This window comes from Musa acuminata, chromosome BXJ2-3, assembly GCF_036884655.1.
Source record: "Musa acuminata AAA Group cultivar baxijiao chromosome BXJ2-3, Cavendish_Baxijiao_AAA, whole genome shotgun sequence".
NCBI classification, from domain to species: domain Eukaryota; kingdom Viridiplantae; phylum Streptophyta; class Magnoliopsida; order Zingiberales; family Musaceae; genus Musa; species Musa acuminata.
In genome coordinates, this window is record NC_088340.1 from 10,174,026 (window position 1) to 10,193,886 (window position 19,861).

The following is a 19,861-nucleotide window of genomic DNA, read 5'->3' on the forward strand; positions in this document are numbered from 1 at the left end:
ACCAATGGCTACCTAGTGGGGCCCAAAGGAGCTCATCGAGAGGGGGGTGATCTGGGGTGACGGTCGCGTCAGGTGTCGTGTTCGGTTCGTCAACTTGAAAAAAATGGCCTCGCGCTAGGGTAAAGTTACGCGTAGGGCTTACGCACTCGGTTGGCAGGCGCCGCGACCGTTGGATGGATATCACGTTTTGATGTGAGCCTTTCGATCTTATGCGTAGGATACGGTGTCGCTCATCGTGACTCACACGCACTCGTTCTTTAATCACCGCCACTTTCCACCCACCTTCCGCCTACGCCAGCCGTCTCTTTTCTCCTCCAGACGCCGATTCGCCTCCCTTGGCCACTTTTTCTCTTCTCGATTCTCCTTCAGACGCCGACGCGCTTCCCTTCGCCGCTCTTCTCTTCCTCCTCCTGTGTCTCTTTGCGGCTTCGAGAAGCGATCCTTTTGCCCCTTCTTATTCTTCTTGGAGGCGCTCGGCGTGGACGATGGATCCCCTGCGTTCCCCTCACCTCTCCGGACGATCCAGGTACGACAACCATGCTCCCCCCTCCCACCAATTCGTCGATCCCAATTACTACCCCCGTCAGACCCACCACGCTGCTTCTTTTCTCCCGCCACTGCCGCCGCCACCGCCGTATCAGAACCAGAACCCGCCTCGCCGCCACGAGCGCGACTTCCGGGCACCCGTCGAGGACGGTGGCCACCTCTTTTTGCCCTACCCTCACCCCCATGACCCCTTCCTCCAGCCTTCCCCTCGGATTACGGACCGCTTGCCGCTGCCCGAGGACCGCTACCCCTCGTGCCGGCCTCATCTGCTGGGCCCCGGCGAGGGTTTCGTCCAAGATCCCCGAGAATGCACTGTTCTTGATGCGAATAAGTTTAGGGTTGTCGATGAGAGCCAGGATTTGATTCGACTGAGGTGGGAGGAAGATGACAGGCGACGGCTTGCGAGTTCTTGTCGGGGTAATTTTTATCCGGAGGATCTGGATGGTGGCTCGGTGGGAAGGAAGAGGATGCGATGGGCGCAAGATCCCGACCATGAAGAGAACCCGGGTGGTCGAAGCCAGAGGCATATCCAGTTGTGGAACGGAGAGGTCGGCCATCAGCACCGTGCTTTCCCGGAATCGTTGCCCGGTGCTTCTCTAGGGGCAGCGTACACTTCTTCCCCGAGGGGTACGAGGCACTTTGTAGCCACAGATGGAAACAGGGAGGCTGCTTCCGTTACAGAATGGCGGCAGCAGCAGCTTCCGCTGATGCGTTCGTATTCCGACAGAGGTAGAGAGGATCGGAGAGAAGTTGCTTCTATCATGGAACGTCATCTTCAGCCACCACTGCCCTCGATGCAACCTTCTGCCCATTCTTATTCTGATGGAGATAGAGAGTTTCTTGAAAATAATAATGCAGATGTTGCCTATGAGGCACCTATTCCTGGTGCAGTTTATGGCTCTCAAGAAAATTATTTCAGAGGTAACAGAGGCAAGAGGAAGATGTGTGGTGGAGCAAATGATTACAGTATATCGCATTCACCAATCAAGCAACCTACAAAGAGGCCAAGTGCCCTTTCTAGAATACAATCGGGGATATCTGTCTGGAACAGGATACAGGAGAAGCCATCCTTTCTATCTTCACCTTCTCCTGCACCATTTTCTCCTTCCTGTAACGCTGTCCAGCACCAAGCAGAAATGGGTGTACCAGATTTCTCGTTTAAATCAAATAATTTGGCAGGTCAAGTCTTGGCTTCTCCTAGTCTGGCTGTGAGTTTTGATGGGATGGATCCTGAGGAGTCCATGCCGAAGAAGACTGTGAAAAAGAAGTTGGTGAGAAAATGGGAGGAATTTGCCGTTCCTACTGATCCTGGTTCATCTGTTTCTGCGGTGAAGGATGGGATTCCTCAAGAGCCCATATTAGATACTCCTAGGAAGGTACTAAATGATTTAAAATTGTCAGGAAAGCAAGGCGCTTCCTCTATAAAGCCTGCAAATGATGCCAACTCTCAAACTTGTTCAACGAAGGTTCTGGGAACAGGAAAAAAGACTCCCAACTGCATTGCCATTGGTGAGGTTAACGACAGCAACTGTCATAGTGCAGAAATTGCAGAATTTAGACTTGCTAATTCTACAAATTCTACAAATTCAGAGCATTGTCAGGCAGACACAAATGCTACAGAGAAGAGGATTTCAGAAAATCTTTCCATATCTGTTAGCGTATTCAAAGCTGGTGGCGATGATAGTGACAAGGAGAAGAAATTTATCAATCTTGGAGAAAATGATGGCCAAAACTGCACTAGTCCGCCGGTTGATATTGGAGCTGTAAATGATGCTAGCTCAAGGCCATTTGATCAAGGGGCTCCTGAGGCTGCACCAGAATCTGGCACTGAGCAATTGCCATTGGCTATTTTTCTGGCTGAGAATATCATATCTGATAACCATGACAACCAGGATATTGATGGGCCAGATGACGACGAAAAGTGTGGATGTCCTGATAATGGTTTTGTCCCATCTTCATCCGAGCATTCTTCTTCATCACCACTGGGGAGCGATGAGCAGTTTGTCATGCCAGTTGATCATATTTCTTCCACATTCAGCAAAGATGATTCTATAGAAAAGAACTTGAAAAGTAAAAAAAAGACTGACGAAGATCAGCTCACAGAGGTCAATAAGGGTGCAAAAGAAGAGTTCAAGGATTTTGGTTACGGAGAGATTACAAATGCTGATGCTTATTTACACTCGGAAATGCAGAATGTTTCAGCAGATCTTCCTCCGCTGTTAATAGATGCAGTTGCAGGGGAATACCATCCAGAAACTGCCATATTTGAAAAAGATGATGGTTGTAGTATTCATGCTCATGTTGAAATACCTCAATCTGATTGTTTGAGACCTGGAGGGAAAAGTTTAGCAATTTGTTCCTTCATTATGTCTGAAACTCAAGATGCTTCTCATTTTACAGTGCCAGAACAACTCCATCCAGGATTGCCTGACAGCTACGGTTGCGCTAACTTCAACAACTGTTGTGATAAGCAAGACCAGAAACTTAGCAAGGAAGACAACTGTTCCTTACCTGTTAAGGGATCTTTGGTATCTGAAGCTGAAGGCGTCAAATCAGATGAAGACATTAATTGTAAACCTATTCTTGGGAAACAAAAGAACTTGTTGTCACATGACTCTGAGAAACAAAAGATCACAGAATCAAAACCAGTCAACGGACAAGTGCATTTGGGCCAGAAAACCTTTCTGAGTTCTGGTGTTCCAAAAGTTGTTCCAAGTCGAGCTAATTTAGTAACTTCACTGAAGGAATCAGCTCATTCACGTCACAATTTGAGAAACAAGACATGGCGTCGAAATGATGCTTCCTCTTCAAGTTCTCAGGTGGTTCTGCAGTCTCAAAGAGTTGGTTCGTTGTGTAAACAATCACCAAAGAAGCCTGGAAAGCTTCAAAGCTCTTATGTTCGTAAAGGTAATAGTCTTATTAGGAAACCATCTATTGAGTTTCCTCAGCCATCACATACTCTGGGCATTTCGAGTAAATTGAGCAAAGATAATATGGAGAAAAGCATGAATTTTGAGAGTAAAGATACTACCAATGATGGTTTTACTTGTTCTAATACTTCTTTTGAGAGACCTAAAACACCTCCTTTACCTCTTGGCACAAAGTTATCAAACTCCACTGCTGACCCTTTGTTGGAAGCTCCTCATCCCTTATCAGAGAACTCTATTCGTGAAGTTAGGACTGAGGTTCACAGCAGACCACTTGACTTGGCTTCCTGCAGTGTCGATGACCAAAATGTCAAGATTGATGAAACATCCGACCCTTTGTGTACTAAGAGTATGGTATATGTGAAACACAAGTCTAATCAGTTGGTTGCTGCTTCTGGGCCTAAACCTACTGATTCAGCTAACCCTTCTTTGGACAAGGCCCAAACATTTCCTTCCTCGGCATCATCAGATCTTTACTACAGGAAAAAGAAGAACCAGCTTGTACGGACTATATATTCTTCAGATGGTCAAAATAAGCAGGACATGGTTCATGCTGAAAATACAAGTTCAGATGAGAAAAAGGTTCCTATATTCACCTCAAATCGCAGCTCTTCTAGTCTACTCAAGAAGAAATTGAATAAAGGTATGTGTGTTTGCGTGTGTCTCTATATACATATAATTTGACTCCAATAAATTATCGTGTCTAATGTTTTTTTTTCTCTTTAATTTATTTTTGCTGTTTGTGCATCTTTTTTGTTCATATGCTCGCATCTGCAAGTATGGACTGTTTATTTTGCCTTGCTGTCATTTCCATTATTATTATTATTCAACTAATTGTAACAATTGTAAAGTAGATGTAGACAACTAGGCATATTAAACTTGGTAAATAGATGTAGATATTTAGCTGTATAACTCTAAAGCTACAGATCTTGGCTTGAATATCTTTTATCGGAATAGGAATCAATTTTTCTCAAGTAGTGTTTGTTACAACTTGTAACAATTATACAGAAGAGATAGTGAGACCATTGGTGTTAGAAACAACATCCATTTTACCACATGTTTTTTTTAGATATTTGACATGGATCCCGCCTTTTTAATGATAACATCATCGACTACCTTTTTTGACAGAAAATTGTCATCACTTATTCTCCTTAGTGTTATACAGATTCCTACATATGATGCGAATTCTTGTGATTTGATTGAAACTTCTTTTATGTATTGAGCGTATTAGAATAAAATACTATTCTATTCCAAATAAAATTATGCAAAACATTTTGTCAGTGCATGATTTGATTGAATTGAAATCCAGATCTTTTGCAACAATGATCTTAGTTGATAGTATCCAGAAAAGGTACTGCCCCTATATTTAATTTGGAGTGCAACTTTATGAAGTCATTGCATTTTGCTTCTAAATCTCATTTTCAAATTTCATGTACTAATTCATGAAAGTAGAATTCGTTGTGTGTAGGTGCACATTTGTCTTTTAACTTGTTTTGAACATAAAAGAGTTTCTCTATTAAATAAGGATTACATTTTTAATTTTACATAAGATGAAATCCTGATATTCATTATAAAAGCCTTGGACAACCTGATGTTTGAATGTTTATGTTCCTCTTACTATCTCCATCATCAATGTTTAATTCATTCTAGGGGTCCCTGGTAATTGTAGCTTTCTACAAACCTTTAAACCTTGTTTAGATGGACCAACTGTGAGAATGAGAATTGGATCTCTAAACAAACCTTTGAAGACAGGTAATACCAAGCGTGAGGAGTGATAATGGAGATAAATATCTAGTAGGTGTGACACCTATGGCCTTTGAGATTCTTTAATGCTTGAAGGCTATATTGTCGCAATCATAAAATGCAATTTTGCCTGGATCGGTACAAAATGAATGATACCCAACTCACCCTCGTTTTGGGCAGTTTGATCCGAATTGTTAAAGAAAAAACCTATTAAACAATTGTTGGAATGCGATCCCTCTGTGTTGTATACGCAAAACTTGTGAGCTTAGCTGCTCGGAGGTCCTAGTTGCTTGTCGTTGCCAATTTTGGGTTCACTTCCTCCTCTTTTCTCTTCTTCTTCTTTGTTAGGACTCTAGCTAGGAGAGTCCTAATTGAGTTTCATCGAAAGGGGCATTCATGTAAAACATACCTAGCCGACCTTTATTAAAGAGGTGAAGATGCCGGCTAAGGTTAGGATTATTTTGGATGTTGCTTCTTAGAGAAGCATTAGGAGTTGGTTAGAAGTAGGAGCCTTGAGTAGGAGTCATATTAGGAGTTGGTTAGAAGTAGCAGTCTTGAGTATGAGTCCTATTAGGAGTTGGGGTTTAGAAGCCCTATAAATAGTCATGTATTCATCATCTTTTTTTAAGGAATAGATGAATCTTTTTAGCAGTCTTTGAGCAGCAACTTGGAGGAAGGAACCCCTATAGAGTTCGAAGGAGGCTGATCCTCTAAAGAGATCAATCCCAAGCTTAGAATTCTCTAGGCACTTGGTATCAGAGCAGCGTTCTTGGCGTCTCGCTGCCCTTCCACAGCCATCCATCAACCCTCCACAGCCGCCCAAAGCAATTCCTACAATTGCTTAAAAGATCATCGTTGAATTCTGCTATCATCTCCACCACCGCGGATCATCCTTTGATCTCCTCGTGAATTGCAATAGGTTCTGATTTCCTACCTTACTAATGTTGTAATTTAGTTATCCTTATTCAAAAATAAAAAAAAAATTGTTCCTATATTGCTACATAAACTTTTCGTCGCAAAATTTTCATCTCTATGACGAAAGATGCACTGCAGAATTCCAACCGCATAGCACAGTTTGTTTGGTCTTGTTACTATGTTTTTTCTATCCAAATCTTTACGAAATTTTTACGACAGCTTTGACACTTCCTAACAGCGGATTTCCCTTTGATTTTGTCAAAAAATTCTCAATATAAACCACTGACCCTTTACGTCCAAACTGCTACACTTTAGACGTAAAAATCTGCTGTAGAACCTTTCCGTGATCCTTAATTTTTTCGAACCTTCCACCACCCCATGCCATTAACCCATCAACAGAAAAAAGAGGGGGACATCTCTAATCTACAGGGCATATGCTATGGCTTCTCAAGATCCAATTGATGCCAAATTTGAAGCATTGGAATCTCGGATTGAATTGTGGCTTGAATCGTGCTTGGAGGACAAATTGCGCGCTTTGTTTGCAGAATTCAGAATTGGACAACCGCTAAGTCCAACCAAATTTCAGCGAGGAGAGAGTTCAGAGAGGCCTCCAGAGAAGGAGGGATAGCCCTTGGACATGCTTTCACCACGCATGAGGGTGGACTTCCCTCGATGGGAAGAAGGAGACCCAGCGGGGTGGATTTCGCGCATCGAACGTTACTTTCACTACAACCGAACGTCTGATGATTCTATAGTGGAAATTGCTGCCATCCAACTTGAGGGAGATCCTATTCAATGGTACAATTGGCTGGGATACAATCATGGGGCTCCGACGTGGAATCAATTTAAGAATGCACTGCTGAATCATTTCGGACCTACTGAGTACGAAAATATCGATGGCCAACTCGCAAAGATTTGACAATCCTCTACGATTCAAGAGTGCCAAACCAGGCCCGCGGCATATAAACCTCCTTTTGCTCCTAGTCGTCCTTCACTGCCAAAAAAAATTGACAAGAGAAGAACTACGTGACCGATCAGCAAAGGGTCTTTGTTGGCATTGCGACGAGCCGTGAAACCGCGATCATCGCTGCAAAAGGGGTCGTCTCCTACTGATTGAACCTCTTGAAGACATGGATGAGGAGGTCTAGGAGTATGAGGAAGAGGTCGCGGATGAAGAACAATAGCCGATTGATATTACGATGCATGCTCTTGTCGGTTACGCGAACCCGCAAACGATGAAAGTGGGAGGACTTCTGAAGCAACAACCTATTACCGTTCTTATTGACACCGGGAGCACTAATAATTTTATGAACAACAAGGTTTCTGTCCGGATGGCCTTACCTATCGAGAATTGCAGCAGGTTCGACGTTAAGGTCGCCGACGGACGAATTTTGAAGTGTGATCATAGGTGCCCGCGGGGGAAACTGTTGCTGCAGGACCAAGTGATAATTGCAGATTTTTTCCTCCTCCCTCTTGATGATTATGAGGCCGTGCTCCGCATCGAATGGTTGACGACATTAGGTGATGTTTCCTAGAATTTTGTGAAACTAATAATGAAATTTTACAAAAAGGGGAAACATGTGATACTGCACGGGAAACGTGGGGGCGACGTAACGACGATTTGCACACAACGAATGGAGAAGGTTTTGCACAAAGCATGCAGTGACTTTTTGATACAACTTGAGCAGCAAACTAAGGGAGAGCCAACATAATTTGAAGATCCAAACCTACTTCCTTTGCTTGTTGAATTTTCAGATATATTTGACGAACTATGCAACCTATCTCCTACTCGTCGGCATGATCATTGTAAACCGATTTTTCTGGGTAAACTCCAGCAAATACTCAGCTATATCGGTATCTGCAGCTCTAGAAGGATGAAATAGAAAGGATTGTAAAAGAGATGCTTAAAACAGGAGTTATTCGGCCAAGTTGTAGCCCCTACTCTTCACTAGTACTCCTCGTACGAAAGAAGGACGGAACATGGCGAATGTGCGTTGATTACCGAGCTCTCAACGACATAACCGTCAAGGACAAATACCCTATTCTAGTAGTAAATGAAATGCTTGATGAATTAAAGGGAGCACGAGTCTTCACAAAGCTGGACCTTTGATCCGGGTATCATCAAATACGAGTGTGCGAAGAAGACATATCGAAAACCGCCTTTCGAACGCACAACGCCCACTACGAATTTTTGGTAATGCCCTTTGGGCTCGCCAATGCTCCCTCCACCTTCTAGAGCCTTATGAATGATATTTTCCAGAATTATCTTCGTAAGTTTGTGTTGGTTTTCTCCGACAATATCCTTATCTACAGCCCGACTCTTGAAAATCATTTTCAGCACTTACGACTTGTTTTAATGATTTTACGAGAACATGTTCTTTTTGTCAAAAAATCGAAGTACGGCTTTCTTCAACAAAAGATGGAATATCTTGGGCATATCATATCAAAGGAAGGTGTGGCTGTGGACCCCTCCAAAATTGAAGCAACGCAGAACTGGCCGACCCCGAGGAACATAAAATCGCTATGCGACTTTCTCGGTTTAATAGGCTACTACCGTAAGTTCGTGAAAAACTATGGAAAGATCAGTGCACCCCTTATTTTCTTGCTGAAAAAAGATGCTTTCCAATGGTCGGACAAAGCCTTCGACGAACTTAAAGCCGCAATGACGACAACGCCCGTACTAGCGCTACTCGATTTTGGCAAGACTTTTGTTATTGAAGTCGATGCCTCCGGAGTCGGAATTGGCGCTGTACTAATGCAAGATGGCCGCCCCCTTGCTTATATCAGTAAGGCATTATCTCCTTCCCATATCAAGATGATTATTTACGATAAGGAGATGCTCGCTATTGTGCATGCTGTGACCAAATGGAGATCGTACTTGATCGGGCTATGCTTTCAAATCAAGACCGACCATAAAAGCCTAAAATATTTTTTAAATATTTCTTGAAGCAGAAGATATCTTTCCCTGAGTAGCAAAAATTGGTGACAAAGCTTCTTGGATATGATTATGAAATAACTTACAAAAAGGAGAAAGAGAATGGTGTTGCAGATTCGTTTTCGCGGCTACCCGAGCAAGCTGAATTTTCGGTCGTTTCACTTCCGACCAGCGACTTCCTTGAGGATATTAAGAGGGAATGACAGGAAGATCCGGAGACCAGTAAGATCATAAAAAAATTGGAGGAAGCACCAAGCTCCGTGGCTCATTACAGTTGGGACTCAAAAGAATTGCGCTATAAGGGACGCATTGTGCTTGTGCCAAATTCTACTTATATAAAGACCATCCTTCAAAAGATGCATTCCACACCTACGGCCGGGCACTCCGGGTTCCTTAGAACCTATAAGAGAATTAAGCAAAATTTTTATTGGGTAGGGATGAAAAATATTGTTGCTAAAATTATGGCACAATGTGATGTATGTCAACGACATAAAGGCGAGACAGTGGCAAGTCCCGGAAAGCTGCAACCTCTACCCGTCCCGGACTCAATATGAGCTGATATATCAATGGACTTCATCGAAGGGCTTCCCTCATCACAAGGAAAAAGGTACAATTCTTGTGGTGGTTGGTCGCCTTACAAAGTATGCTCACTTTTGCGATGTTCGTAATCTCTACATTGCTTTTAGTATTGCTCGAATCTTTATGGAGAATATTATAAAATTGCATAGGATGCCGAGATCTATTTTAAGTGATCGTGATAGGGTCTTCAGGAGCAGACAGAGTTATTCCAGATGCAGGGCACTAAATTGAAAATGAGTACCGCGTATCACTCACAAATCGACGGCCAGACTGAAGTGGTGAACAGGTTCTTAGAGACATACCTCAGATGCTTCACCAGTGACCGGCCAAAGGAGTGGACAAAGTGGCTTCCCTGGGCCGAGTGGTGGTATAATACAACTTATCATTCATCCACAAAATATACTCCCAATGAGGCTATGTATGGTCGACCTCCCCCTGTGATCCCAAAATATGTGTTGGGCACCTCTAAAGTAGAACAAGTAGACAGGAAACTACAGGACAATGCTAAAAGATAATCTCACTGCAGCTCAAGCAAGGATGAAACAACAATATGATCAACACAAAGGCGAAAGAGAATTTTCAGTAGGAGATTGGGTCTTCCTACGGTTCCAGCCATACAAGCAAACATCAATGCAGACTAGAGCATCTATGAAGCTTTCGCTTTCACCTCGGTTCTATGGACCCTACCAAATTTTAGAGTGCATCGGAGCAGTAGAATACAGATTAGACTTACCCGCCAGCTCCCGAATCCATCCAGTCTTCCATGTGTCGTGTTTAAAGCTCAAGCTGGGATAAAACGAGACAGCCCAAAGTCATCTACCAAATATGACTACTCAAGGAGAACTCCAGACCCAACCGAGTGCCATTAATGATCGACGGATCGTGACTTGACGACGACGACCCCACTACCGAAGTGCTAATACAGTGGGCGAACCTATCAACAGAAGATGCCACTTGGAGAACTATGACAACTTGAAGATCAAATTCCCAGAATTCATGAATCGTCAACCTCGGTTGATTTGAAGAGGGCGGGTTTGTTAGCACTCTAGCTAGGAGAATCCTAATTGAGTTTCATTGAAAGGGGCTTTCATGTAAAACCTACCTAGCCGACCCCTATTAAAGAGGTGAAGAGGCCGGCTAAGGTTATGATTAGTTTGGAGGTTGCTTCTTAGAGAAGCATTAGTAGTTGGTTAGAAGTAGGAGTCTTGAGTAGGAGTCCTATTAGAAGTTGGTTAAAAGTAGGAGTCTTGAGTAGGAGTCCTATTAGGAGTTGTGTTTTAGAAATCATATAAATAGTCATGTATTCATCATCTTTTCTCAAGGAATAGATGAATCTTTTTAGCAGCCTTTGAGCAGCAACCTGGAGAAAAGAACCCCTATAGAGTTCAAAGGAGGCCGATCCCCTAAAGAGATCAACCCCAAGCTTAGAACCTGCTAGGGTTCTATCATTCTTCTTCCTTTTTTCTCCATCTTCTTCTCTTCTTCCTTCTTCCTCCTTCCTCCTATTCCTCCGCTGCTATATGTTCCTTCCTCTTCTCCTTTCTCTTCTCGTCTTTCATGCATACCAGTTGCTGTGTGTGGGCTCACTGGTGCATATTGGTGTGGCCAGAGACCGATATGGATGGTCAGCATGAGGCAACAGTCCTTTGCTTTTGCTACTGCATATCAAATTTCTCTTTTGTGGAGCTCATATCAAAATGTTGCTTGGACAATGGTCCCAATGTACATGCAGCTAGTGGAACATGAATTGCCTGGCTGAAAGAACACGCAAGTTGATTTCAGGCAGGAGCCTATCTGTGTAATAGAAGTTGAAGTTCACACATGTAAAAGCCAAGAAATTTGCAAATGCATCAAGGTCACAAATATTGTAGCAAGGTTTGTGAAGCACTTTTAAGTCTTAAGGAGCTAATTTGATTTTAATTATTTGATGATATAGTAATATCCTGTTGCTTTGTATGTTGATGGGTACAAGAAAAACCAAGCTGATACAATCCAAGCAATCATCTGTCACTATTGAGAAGTGACCAATCAGTGAATCAAATCAAAAGATTATCAAGCTGCTGCCGACCTCACTTTCTCTCTATCTGGATATAACCTTGTCTAGTTTGAACAATAAGGAGAAATAGTTTATGAACATCTATGTTGATGTCCTTGATTTTAGTTCCTTCTAAGTTCTAACCTCTACTTAATTATTTTTATCTCTTGGATTTACTCTTAATTTTTGTTGTGGAGCACAGAGCAGCATCAGTTTAACATTTCATGTAATTTTTTAGCTGATATAGTTTGCTTTTTTTAATCACCCGGATGATCCTCATATCTGTTTTTTTTTCCATTTGGATATTTTTCAGATAACTCAAAGTTATATAGAGCTTTTACGAATTTTATTATTTATTCAATTTATTTTTCATTTATGCAGTTCGAGAGAAGCAGCTTAAGCACTTCAGTTTCTCTCGTGTCTGGACATTGAATGGCTTAGAACCACATAAAAAAGGTGCTTCACCATTAACTCGCTTGAAGGTTCTTCCTCACCTTTTCCCATGGAAGAGAACTACGTATTGGACCAACAATTCATCAGTTTTGAAGAGACGTTCCTTATTGCTGTGCAGGTAAGATTTTACATGAAGGTTGGGACCCCTTGATTCCTGCCTATTTTCTCATGTATTTATTAATTATATGTTTTTTTAATTTCTTTGCCTTCTGTTGAAACTAATTATATGAGAAATATCTTCCATGATGGATCCAGTCAAAAAATGCTGCTTACAAGGGATATAGCCTACACACTGTCAACTGATGGTTATTCTCTACAAAAATCTGGGGTGTCACAAGTTGGTCGATGTAGTTTGAAATGGTCAAGGTCCATGCAGAGACGCTCAAAAGTGGTTAATAAGGTGAGTGATACCATCAGAACTCTCTCTGTGTTTTTGTCTTCAACAAAATTTTCTAATTGTTCTCTGTGCATGAATTGTGGAATTTTAGTTGTAACCTGGCTTGTATAAGTGAAGTCTGTTATCTTTTGTGAACATCTAGTATGGACCCTTTTTTATGTAACGAATGTTCTAAACCTGTAATGGTACTTGAGAATCAAATCGTAAGCTTTCTCAATGCCAATAATCAGTCTTCCTATGTAGGCGAGCCAAGGGTGTATGCTTCTGTACTTAATTGTTGATTAAAATCGGCTATTCTGTACTTCTGTTTCCATTTCTTAACAAATATGCATTCATATACTCAATGTCTTATTCAGTAACATTGGTTTTACTAATCTGATTTTGCAGATTGACTTCTGTAGTAATGTCTTCATATTGAACTAATTGTAATTCAACTAAAACTTCAGCTTCTGAGACATTTAAACATTTAATGATTTGTAACTGCGAGCCCATCTTATATCTCTTCTTCTCATCAGTTTTTGTCATCTAGGTAGCTTCTGCCAAGTGTAGCCACACATCCAGAGGATCTTATTTCTGGATAAACCAGCCTGTTTCACTTTTGAAGTCAAACATATCATAGTCAGCACTCATATTTCTATTTTTCAGGTTTCAAATTTTGTTCAATGTAAATGTTGTTGAGTTTTACAATTCTAGTTAATCTTCCAATACCTTTCCAGAAGGTAACTTTTGTAATGAAAATAGAAACTTGAAATGATAGTTGTATACAACTTTATAACACCTAGAATTTCCTTTTTACACCTCCAATGCATACATTTTCAAAAGGTTACATTTATAGTGCAAAACAGAACCTCATAATGATAGTTTTTTATTACTCTATCACCTTAGAATTTCATTTCTACAAACCATTTCCTCATAATCTTTCGTGTATGGTTGTCAACTGCCATGAACAGGATCAAAATAGTTCATGTGGGAGTGCTATGTTTTTAGTTGAAGGGCTGGGGATGAGGGTGGAGTTCTGCAGTAATGTTAGTTGCATTATTGCAGTCCACTTTCTGTCTCACTTAATTGTTTCTAATCTTGGCATGATAATCTTTTACTTCTATTAAGCTAGTAGTTCTTATACCAAATATTGATTATGTATCTGTAATTGCTTGAATTTTCAACTGATGTTATTATCCTGCATCACAGGAAGCTGCGTTGGCAGTTGCTGAAGTTGAGAGGAAGAAAAAAGAAAGAGAGAAGTTGGCCTCTGTTTCTGACCATAAAAGTAATGGAAATTCTTCACTCCATAAGCTATATTTTAGTCTTATTTCAAATCAAGTTGACAATTGTTACTGCTCGCAAAGTATACTGATCTTTAATGCCCTTCTTTTCAAAATCCTATACAAGTGTGGAATGGTTTTCCACTATATATCACTGACATGACATCTTTTTAAGTTGTATGTCCTTAGTCACTTACTACGATCTTGTTTTTGCTTAAGCTTTGCACTCGTAATAGCATTCTCATAAACTCATATGGACTTAGTTTGGTATATTCTAGGTAATTTGGCCAGCTTACCTTGATTATTGATTTGAGGAGTACTTTAAGTGTAGAAGATTCTATGTTTCATGGTGGACCGAGGATCAGGATTGTGATATACAAACATACAAATATACATGCATATAGATATATAATTGCATGTGAAAATCTAGATTCTTTTTGGCAGTTGTAGCTGCTAATATGTCTTTGATATGGACGTGAAGATCTTGATATGTTGAAGATTCATCCATTCAACTATTGGAAGTAAGGGCGCAAAAGGTGTTGGGTCTGTCCTGAACATGCTTGATCCAACTTGGTTAACGGGGGGTTGGGTTAGGGTTGAGATTCCTCAACCTGACTCGAGTTTAGGTTGGGTACGTGTTGATTTCTAACCCAACCCATCCTGATCCAACCAATTTGATCTGACCTTGAGTATACACATAATTGTATGTTTTTCGCTTTGCAGTTATATATATTAATTGATCATCGTAATCAATGATCGAGCTCATGTGAAGCATAGATTTTAAAATGTCCATTGTGATTGATGAATGGTCCGGAGACAGCTCTCTTTTACCTTTCTACCAAATAAAATGTTGAATAAGTCAATGCGGTTGTACCCAGCCCATCTATAAGCTGACTAAACATGAATTTGACTGCTCGATGTGTGGAGTTGGGCAGGGGTCCCAAGGGTTGGATTGGGGTTAGGGTTGTTATTTCTTGGGTTGGACTGGGGTTGTTCATCAACCTGCCCCAACCTGTACCTTTAGTCGGAAGAACTTGTCGAATGCTAGAAGTTATTTTGATTATTATTATATTTGTTGGTTCTCATGTGGATAAGAGAGCTCTTGCTTTAAGTGTTTGAGTAATTTCGCATTTGTGACCAGTAGTTATTTGATTATTTGTACCTTTGAAGTATAACTTTTAAGAAATAGTTTTGTCTTCTGTGTTGAAGATTGTTTTGGCATTTACTTTTGATGCACAATCATGAAAGTCTCATTTGATAAATTATTGTAGTTACATGGTTAGAAACTACAACAAAACCTTGATGATAAAATTTGATGTACCATGGACCTATGATCTTTGCCTCTTTTATACCATTTTTTTATTTGTCAATGAAATAAGTATAGCTGATTTCTTTGCTAAACAATCTCCTTGCATCAGAGTTCATCATACCATTGTAATGTACGGCTGTCATTGCTCTTGCATAAAGAAGTGCGACTTGAATCTCTTTCAAACACCAATATTATGCTATGCTAATCTCTTGGAGCATCCTAAACTGACCACCAAGGCCATAGGATGTTAGACAAGCTTGACCTGACTTTTAACCGCTTTCTGTTTAAGCTATTCAGTACAACAGATTAGTGCAACCTTAAATATCATTGAGCCGATTTGGGTCGGAGGCAACCTCTTCTTTGAAACAATTTGATGCAATCCACATTTATCTTCAAGAATAGCGTGCATCAACCTCGATTCATAAGCTAAACTGATACAGGTCATCTTAATCCATCATGAATAGTTATTTTTACAGGTCAGGAGCATCTCTGGGGACCTTGCCTTAATGGGTTGTTTGGTAGAGAAGGTTGGGCCCTGCTTAGAGTTACCGCACACCCTTGGCCCACCAAACCTGAAGCCTGCACAAGCTGTATCATTGATCATAATTGGAGGAAATTAGACAGATTGAATACACAGCTTATTCCCTATTTTTGGATGATGTGGCTGTAGAGGTGCAAAGAATTAAAGTGACAGTGTTGAAGGCACACAAATAGATGGCTGTATTATAATGTGTCCATGTATGTGCGTTCTACTAATTCATTAAAAAACAACTCTATGGTCCATAATATTCAGTACCTTGTGATCAGAGGCAAAATGATAGCTTTATAGTGCATGTGAAAGAAAGGGTGAACAATGTTCTCCCACAATGCCCAGATGAGATTTATTGGCTGCAGTACTTAGTAGGTACATGATCATCAGTCCATGCTTATTTGGATCATTGAGGAAAACTGCTGAGAGGTTGTCTTAACAATAAACCAAAAGATGTACTCATAGGTAATTTCATTGGGAAGACATGCTTATTGGAAAAAACATACAGGTGCATTAGACTTTTAAACCTTATCTGATAGTGTACGTACCAGTTAATTTCTATGAATAATGGTTCAGATGCAAAAAAAAAAAAGAAAAAAAAAGAGTGGTGCATAAGATATGCTTGTCATAGGAAGTCAAGATGGGGAAATATTGGTTTATTAATGATTTCAGTATCATAAGGGGCATCTTTACTTTGGAATCAGTAACAGTTTCAGACTTCCAGTACTAATGCATTCTTCTTATAGTCTCTAAAAATTACTATGTTCTATATTATTACATACAGAATTTTTAAGATTCCTATGATCGGTTCTGCTTCACTATAAAACTATAACTCTAGTTCAGATCCGTTTACGGTCTTTTGAGCATGGTTCTAGTCCAGTTTAACTATGCAATATGTTGGAATACTTTGTTCTGGCATTTCCTGCAGATGAACACTTGTGTGCTATTGACCAAGGAGTAAGAAACAGCAGGAAGATATCTTTATCTCAAAGGAAATTATTGGGTGGCAATAATGAGTATGATGTTTTCATATATGCTTATTGATTTGAACTTTTGCACTCAATCGGGATGTTTTTTCAAAATTTTGGTTTTATCTTTTCAAACAGATATATACGAATAGGTAACGGTAACCAACTTGTGAGGGATCCAAAAAAACTTATCCGCATTTTAGCTAGTGAGAAAGTACGATGGAGTTTGCATACTGCCAGATTGCGCTTGGCAAAGAAGCGACAATATTGCCAGTTTTTTACCCGATTTGGAGAGTGCAATAAAAAGGGAGGGAAATGCCCATACATCCATGACCCAACTAAAGTTGCCATTTGCACCAAATATCTTAGTGGTTCATGTTCAAACGCTAATTGCAAGCTTACTCACAAGGTAAAAGATTCTCATACATATCTACTGGATGATATCTTAGTTTGCTTGTTCCCAACATTTTTTAACACAAAGATTCCCTACAGATTATTCCAGAAAGAATGCCTGATTGTTCCTACTTTTTACAAGGTGACCCTGTTCCGCGCTTTGTTACATCTTAATTGACATTAATTTTGCAGAAAATGTATTTGGTTACACATCCATGATGCTTTTCCAGGTTTATGCACCAATACAAGTTGCCCTTATAGGCATGTAAATGTGAATCCCAATGCTTCTGTTTGTGAAGGATTTCTCAAGGGATACTGTGTGGAAGGTGATGAGGTATGTTGTACTTTATATATATAATCTAATTCTGTAGTTGGATAATTTTATTATACTTCATTGCCCTTGCCTTTTAACGTTTGCATCTAGATTTTGATCTTTCCTCTTGCATGTTGTTTTTTTTCTAGTCTTTGTTTTTGCTGTTTTAGACATTGTAAGAACTAAGAAGTACATGGACATGGTCATTGCATTGAAGTTGTATCTGCATGATGTATATGGTCATTGATGTTGTGATGTTGCTCTTTAGCACGGATGTGTTAGATACATGTTAGCAATAAGACATTCGCATGGATGTGCACCAAAGCCTACCATATTTTCCAACAAGCTTTTGATATGAGCCTAGTGATTGGATACTTTTGGCTTTTACTCTAAGAATCACAATGTTTGGAGAACTATAAATCATGTTAAAGATACATGCACTTGAACAAGAAATTTTTTGGCTACTTTTGCAGGTTGATTGACAAGAACTGATATTCAAATGGAAGAAATTTTCCTAGAACAAGCCTCCTTTTTTTTTTTGTTTTTGCTTGTAGAGAACCCCTCCCTTGAAAAACGACCAAAATACCCTTGTTATCTTCTTGAAACCTAGCTGTTAGGACCAATTGTTTGGTTGAACCAGTCCAATGACGGACCAGTTATAATGTTTTGATTTAGTAATCGAAAACACTCAAGTCCATTAAAAAATATTGTAATCGGTTAAGCATCATCCTTTTTATTATAATTCTTTCACAATAAATGAATATAAATATTATAGGATTTTTCAAAATATATAGATCTGAATCTAAGGTTAAGTGACGAAATAAATTACAAATTTGTCATGATAAAACAAATTACAAAATTTTTCATCCTTTATTTTTAAATATATCAAGAATTTTTTAATTTTCATCAAAAATCACTTAAACTCTTGTATAAATTATTTTATAGAACTTCCCATTATAATGTTGATAATTAAAATTTGTGGAGATTTGAATTAATTAAAGCTCCATTAGAGCGTCCTTGTTCAGTAATTTATTTAAAAAACATTGTAGACAGATTGCTTCCTACATTTTTTTGTTGTTGATGTTATATGAAACCTCAATACCTATAAATTTGATAATGAAGCTAACATAGTAATCTGTTTGATCTAACACTAGACCTTAATGGACTTATTAGTAATCTTTGATCTAATACTGGAACCTGTTTAATGTAACACTGAATAGGTTTTGCTGAAAACCCACAAATGTGGAGCTTTTCTTGAGAAATCGCCCCACTTATTTTCTTTGTATAATTTGTTAATTTTGTTATTAAACCCCCCTTGATTGAACTCTTTCGGGCATTGCTCTTGTTGGTATTGCTTATTTCCAATGTTTGTTCCTAACTAATATAATTTAATAATTCTAATGAAATGTTATTTCATCTTTTTGTAACTAAAATTGTTCAAATTAAGAAAATGTTTACGGCCGGAAGCCTCCTTTGATCTTCTGTTGTCTGCACCGCCTCTTTGCATACGTGAATTATCTTATGCAGAAGTTCTACTCTGTTAATTGGATATGCTCATGTTCTTTTTGCAACTGTGCATAGTTCTTATAGGAACACTATAGCTTCAATAACCTTTTGAGGGTTTTTCTTGTTCTTAGCTTTCATTGTTTGTCTTGCTTGCTTTGTTGAGTGCTTTAATTGTGTCTTATCCACTAGCAGTGCCATAAGAAACACAGTTACGTGTGCCCCCTCTATAAAGCAACAGGGAAGTGTCTGCAAGGATCCAAGTGCAAACTTCATCATCCTAAGATCAAAAACAAGTGCAAGGCTAAGAAAGGATCTACAGTGCAAAGCAATAGCTGGGGCCGTTACTTTGGTTCCAGCATTAGTGACGTCGGCAAGTCCTTAGCAGTTTCCTTGGACAACGAAGACGACAAGAAGGTTGAAGACCTTTTCTGCTTTGGTGGCCGGTTTGCTGACTATATCAGCCTCAGCCTTGACAACCACGATGGTGAATCAAGTTTTGTTGCTTCAAAGGACTTGCACCAATCTGAGTTCAGTTCGGGCAACTCTCTCATGCAGAAAGACAACCTTGATGCTTTAATCAAGCCGATACGCATCATGAGAAAGGATTACTCGATGCCACTCTCTGCCGATAGTTCATATAATTATAACAACCAGTGATTCTTTCCCCTCTCTAATCAAACCAATTCTTCTATCATGTTTTCTTTTATTTAATTCTTTTTCAGGTGGATGGTTTTGGTAAGGCTCCTGCTTTCTTCTCTGCAGCAATGGTTATGGCTGTAGCTGTGGCTGAAGGGGGCTGGAGATCCAGGTACGTGTTTTACAACATCTGCATTGCTGTGATGTGTTGGCCGTTTGCTCGCAAGGATGTCAGGTTATGAATGATGAAACAGTCACAGGCCGTGGTTTTTTATAGTGGAAACAAAACAGCAGAAGTTTTGTAAGTCATAGGTATCTCTCCACAATGCTTGTCTGTTAATTTGAAGGATATTGTAAAGGATGTCATTAATACAAAGGGGATTTGTGTTTGGATATTGATACTAATGATATTCTC

The 19,861-nt window shown here is 39.9% G+C and overlaps 1 protein-coding gene across 1 annotated transcript; it reads left to right on the forward strand.

Moving 5' to 3' along the window:
* The first annotated feature begins 279 nt into the window (after window positions 1–279).
* On the forward strand, window positions 280–19,851 carry LOC135607340 (uncharacterized). The gene is made up of 10 exons (XM_065099093.1): window positions 280–4,116; window positions 12,062–12,251; window positions 12,389–12,533; window positions 13,719–13,797; window positions 16,559–16,646; window positions 16,737–17,007; window positions 17,091–17,133; window positions 17,222–17,325; window positions 19,003–19,463; window positions 19,573–19,851. Exons 1-10 carry the CDS (start codon window positions 486–488, stop codon window positions 19,598–19,600), a joined length of 5,040 nt encoding a protein of 1,679 aa, XP_064955165.1. The 5' UTR covers window positions 280–485; the 3' UTR covers window positions 19,601–19,851.
* Window positions 19,852–19,861: the final 10 nt, after the last annotated feature.

Coding starts and splice junctions, on each gene's coding strand:
- LOC135607340 (XM_065099093.1), top strand. CDS start 486: ATGGATCCCCTGCGTTCCCCTCACCTCTCCGGACGATCCAGGTACGAC. Junction 17,134..17,221: donor TTGTTCCTACTTTTTACAAG/GTGACCCTGTTC, acceptor ATGCTTTTCCAG/GTTTATGCACCAATACAAGT. Junction 19,464..19,572: donor TCATATAATTATAACAACCA/GTGATTCTTTCC, acceptor TCTTCTCTGCAG/CAATGGTTATGGCTGTAGCT.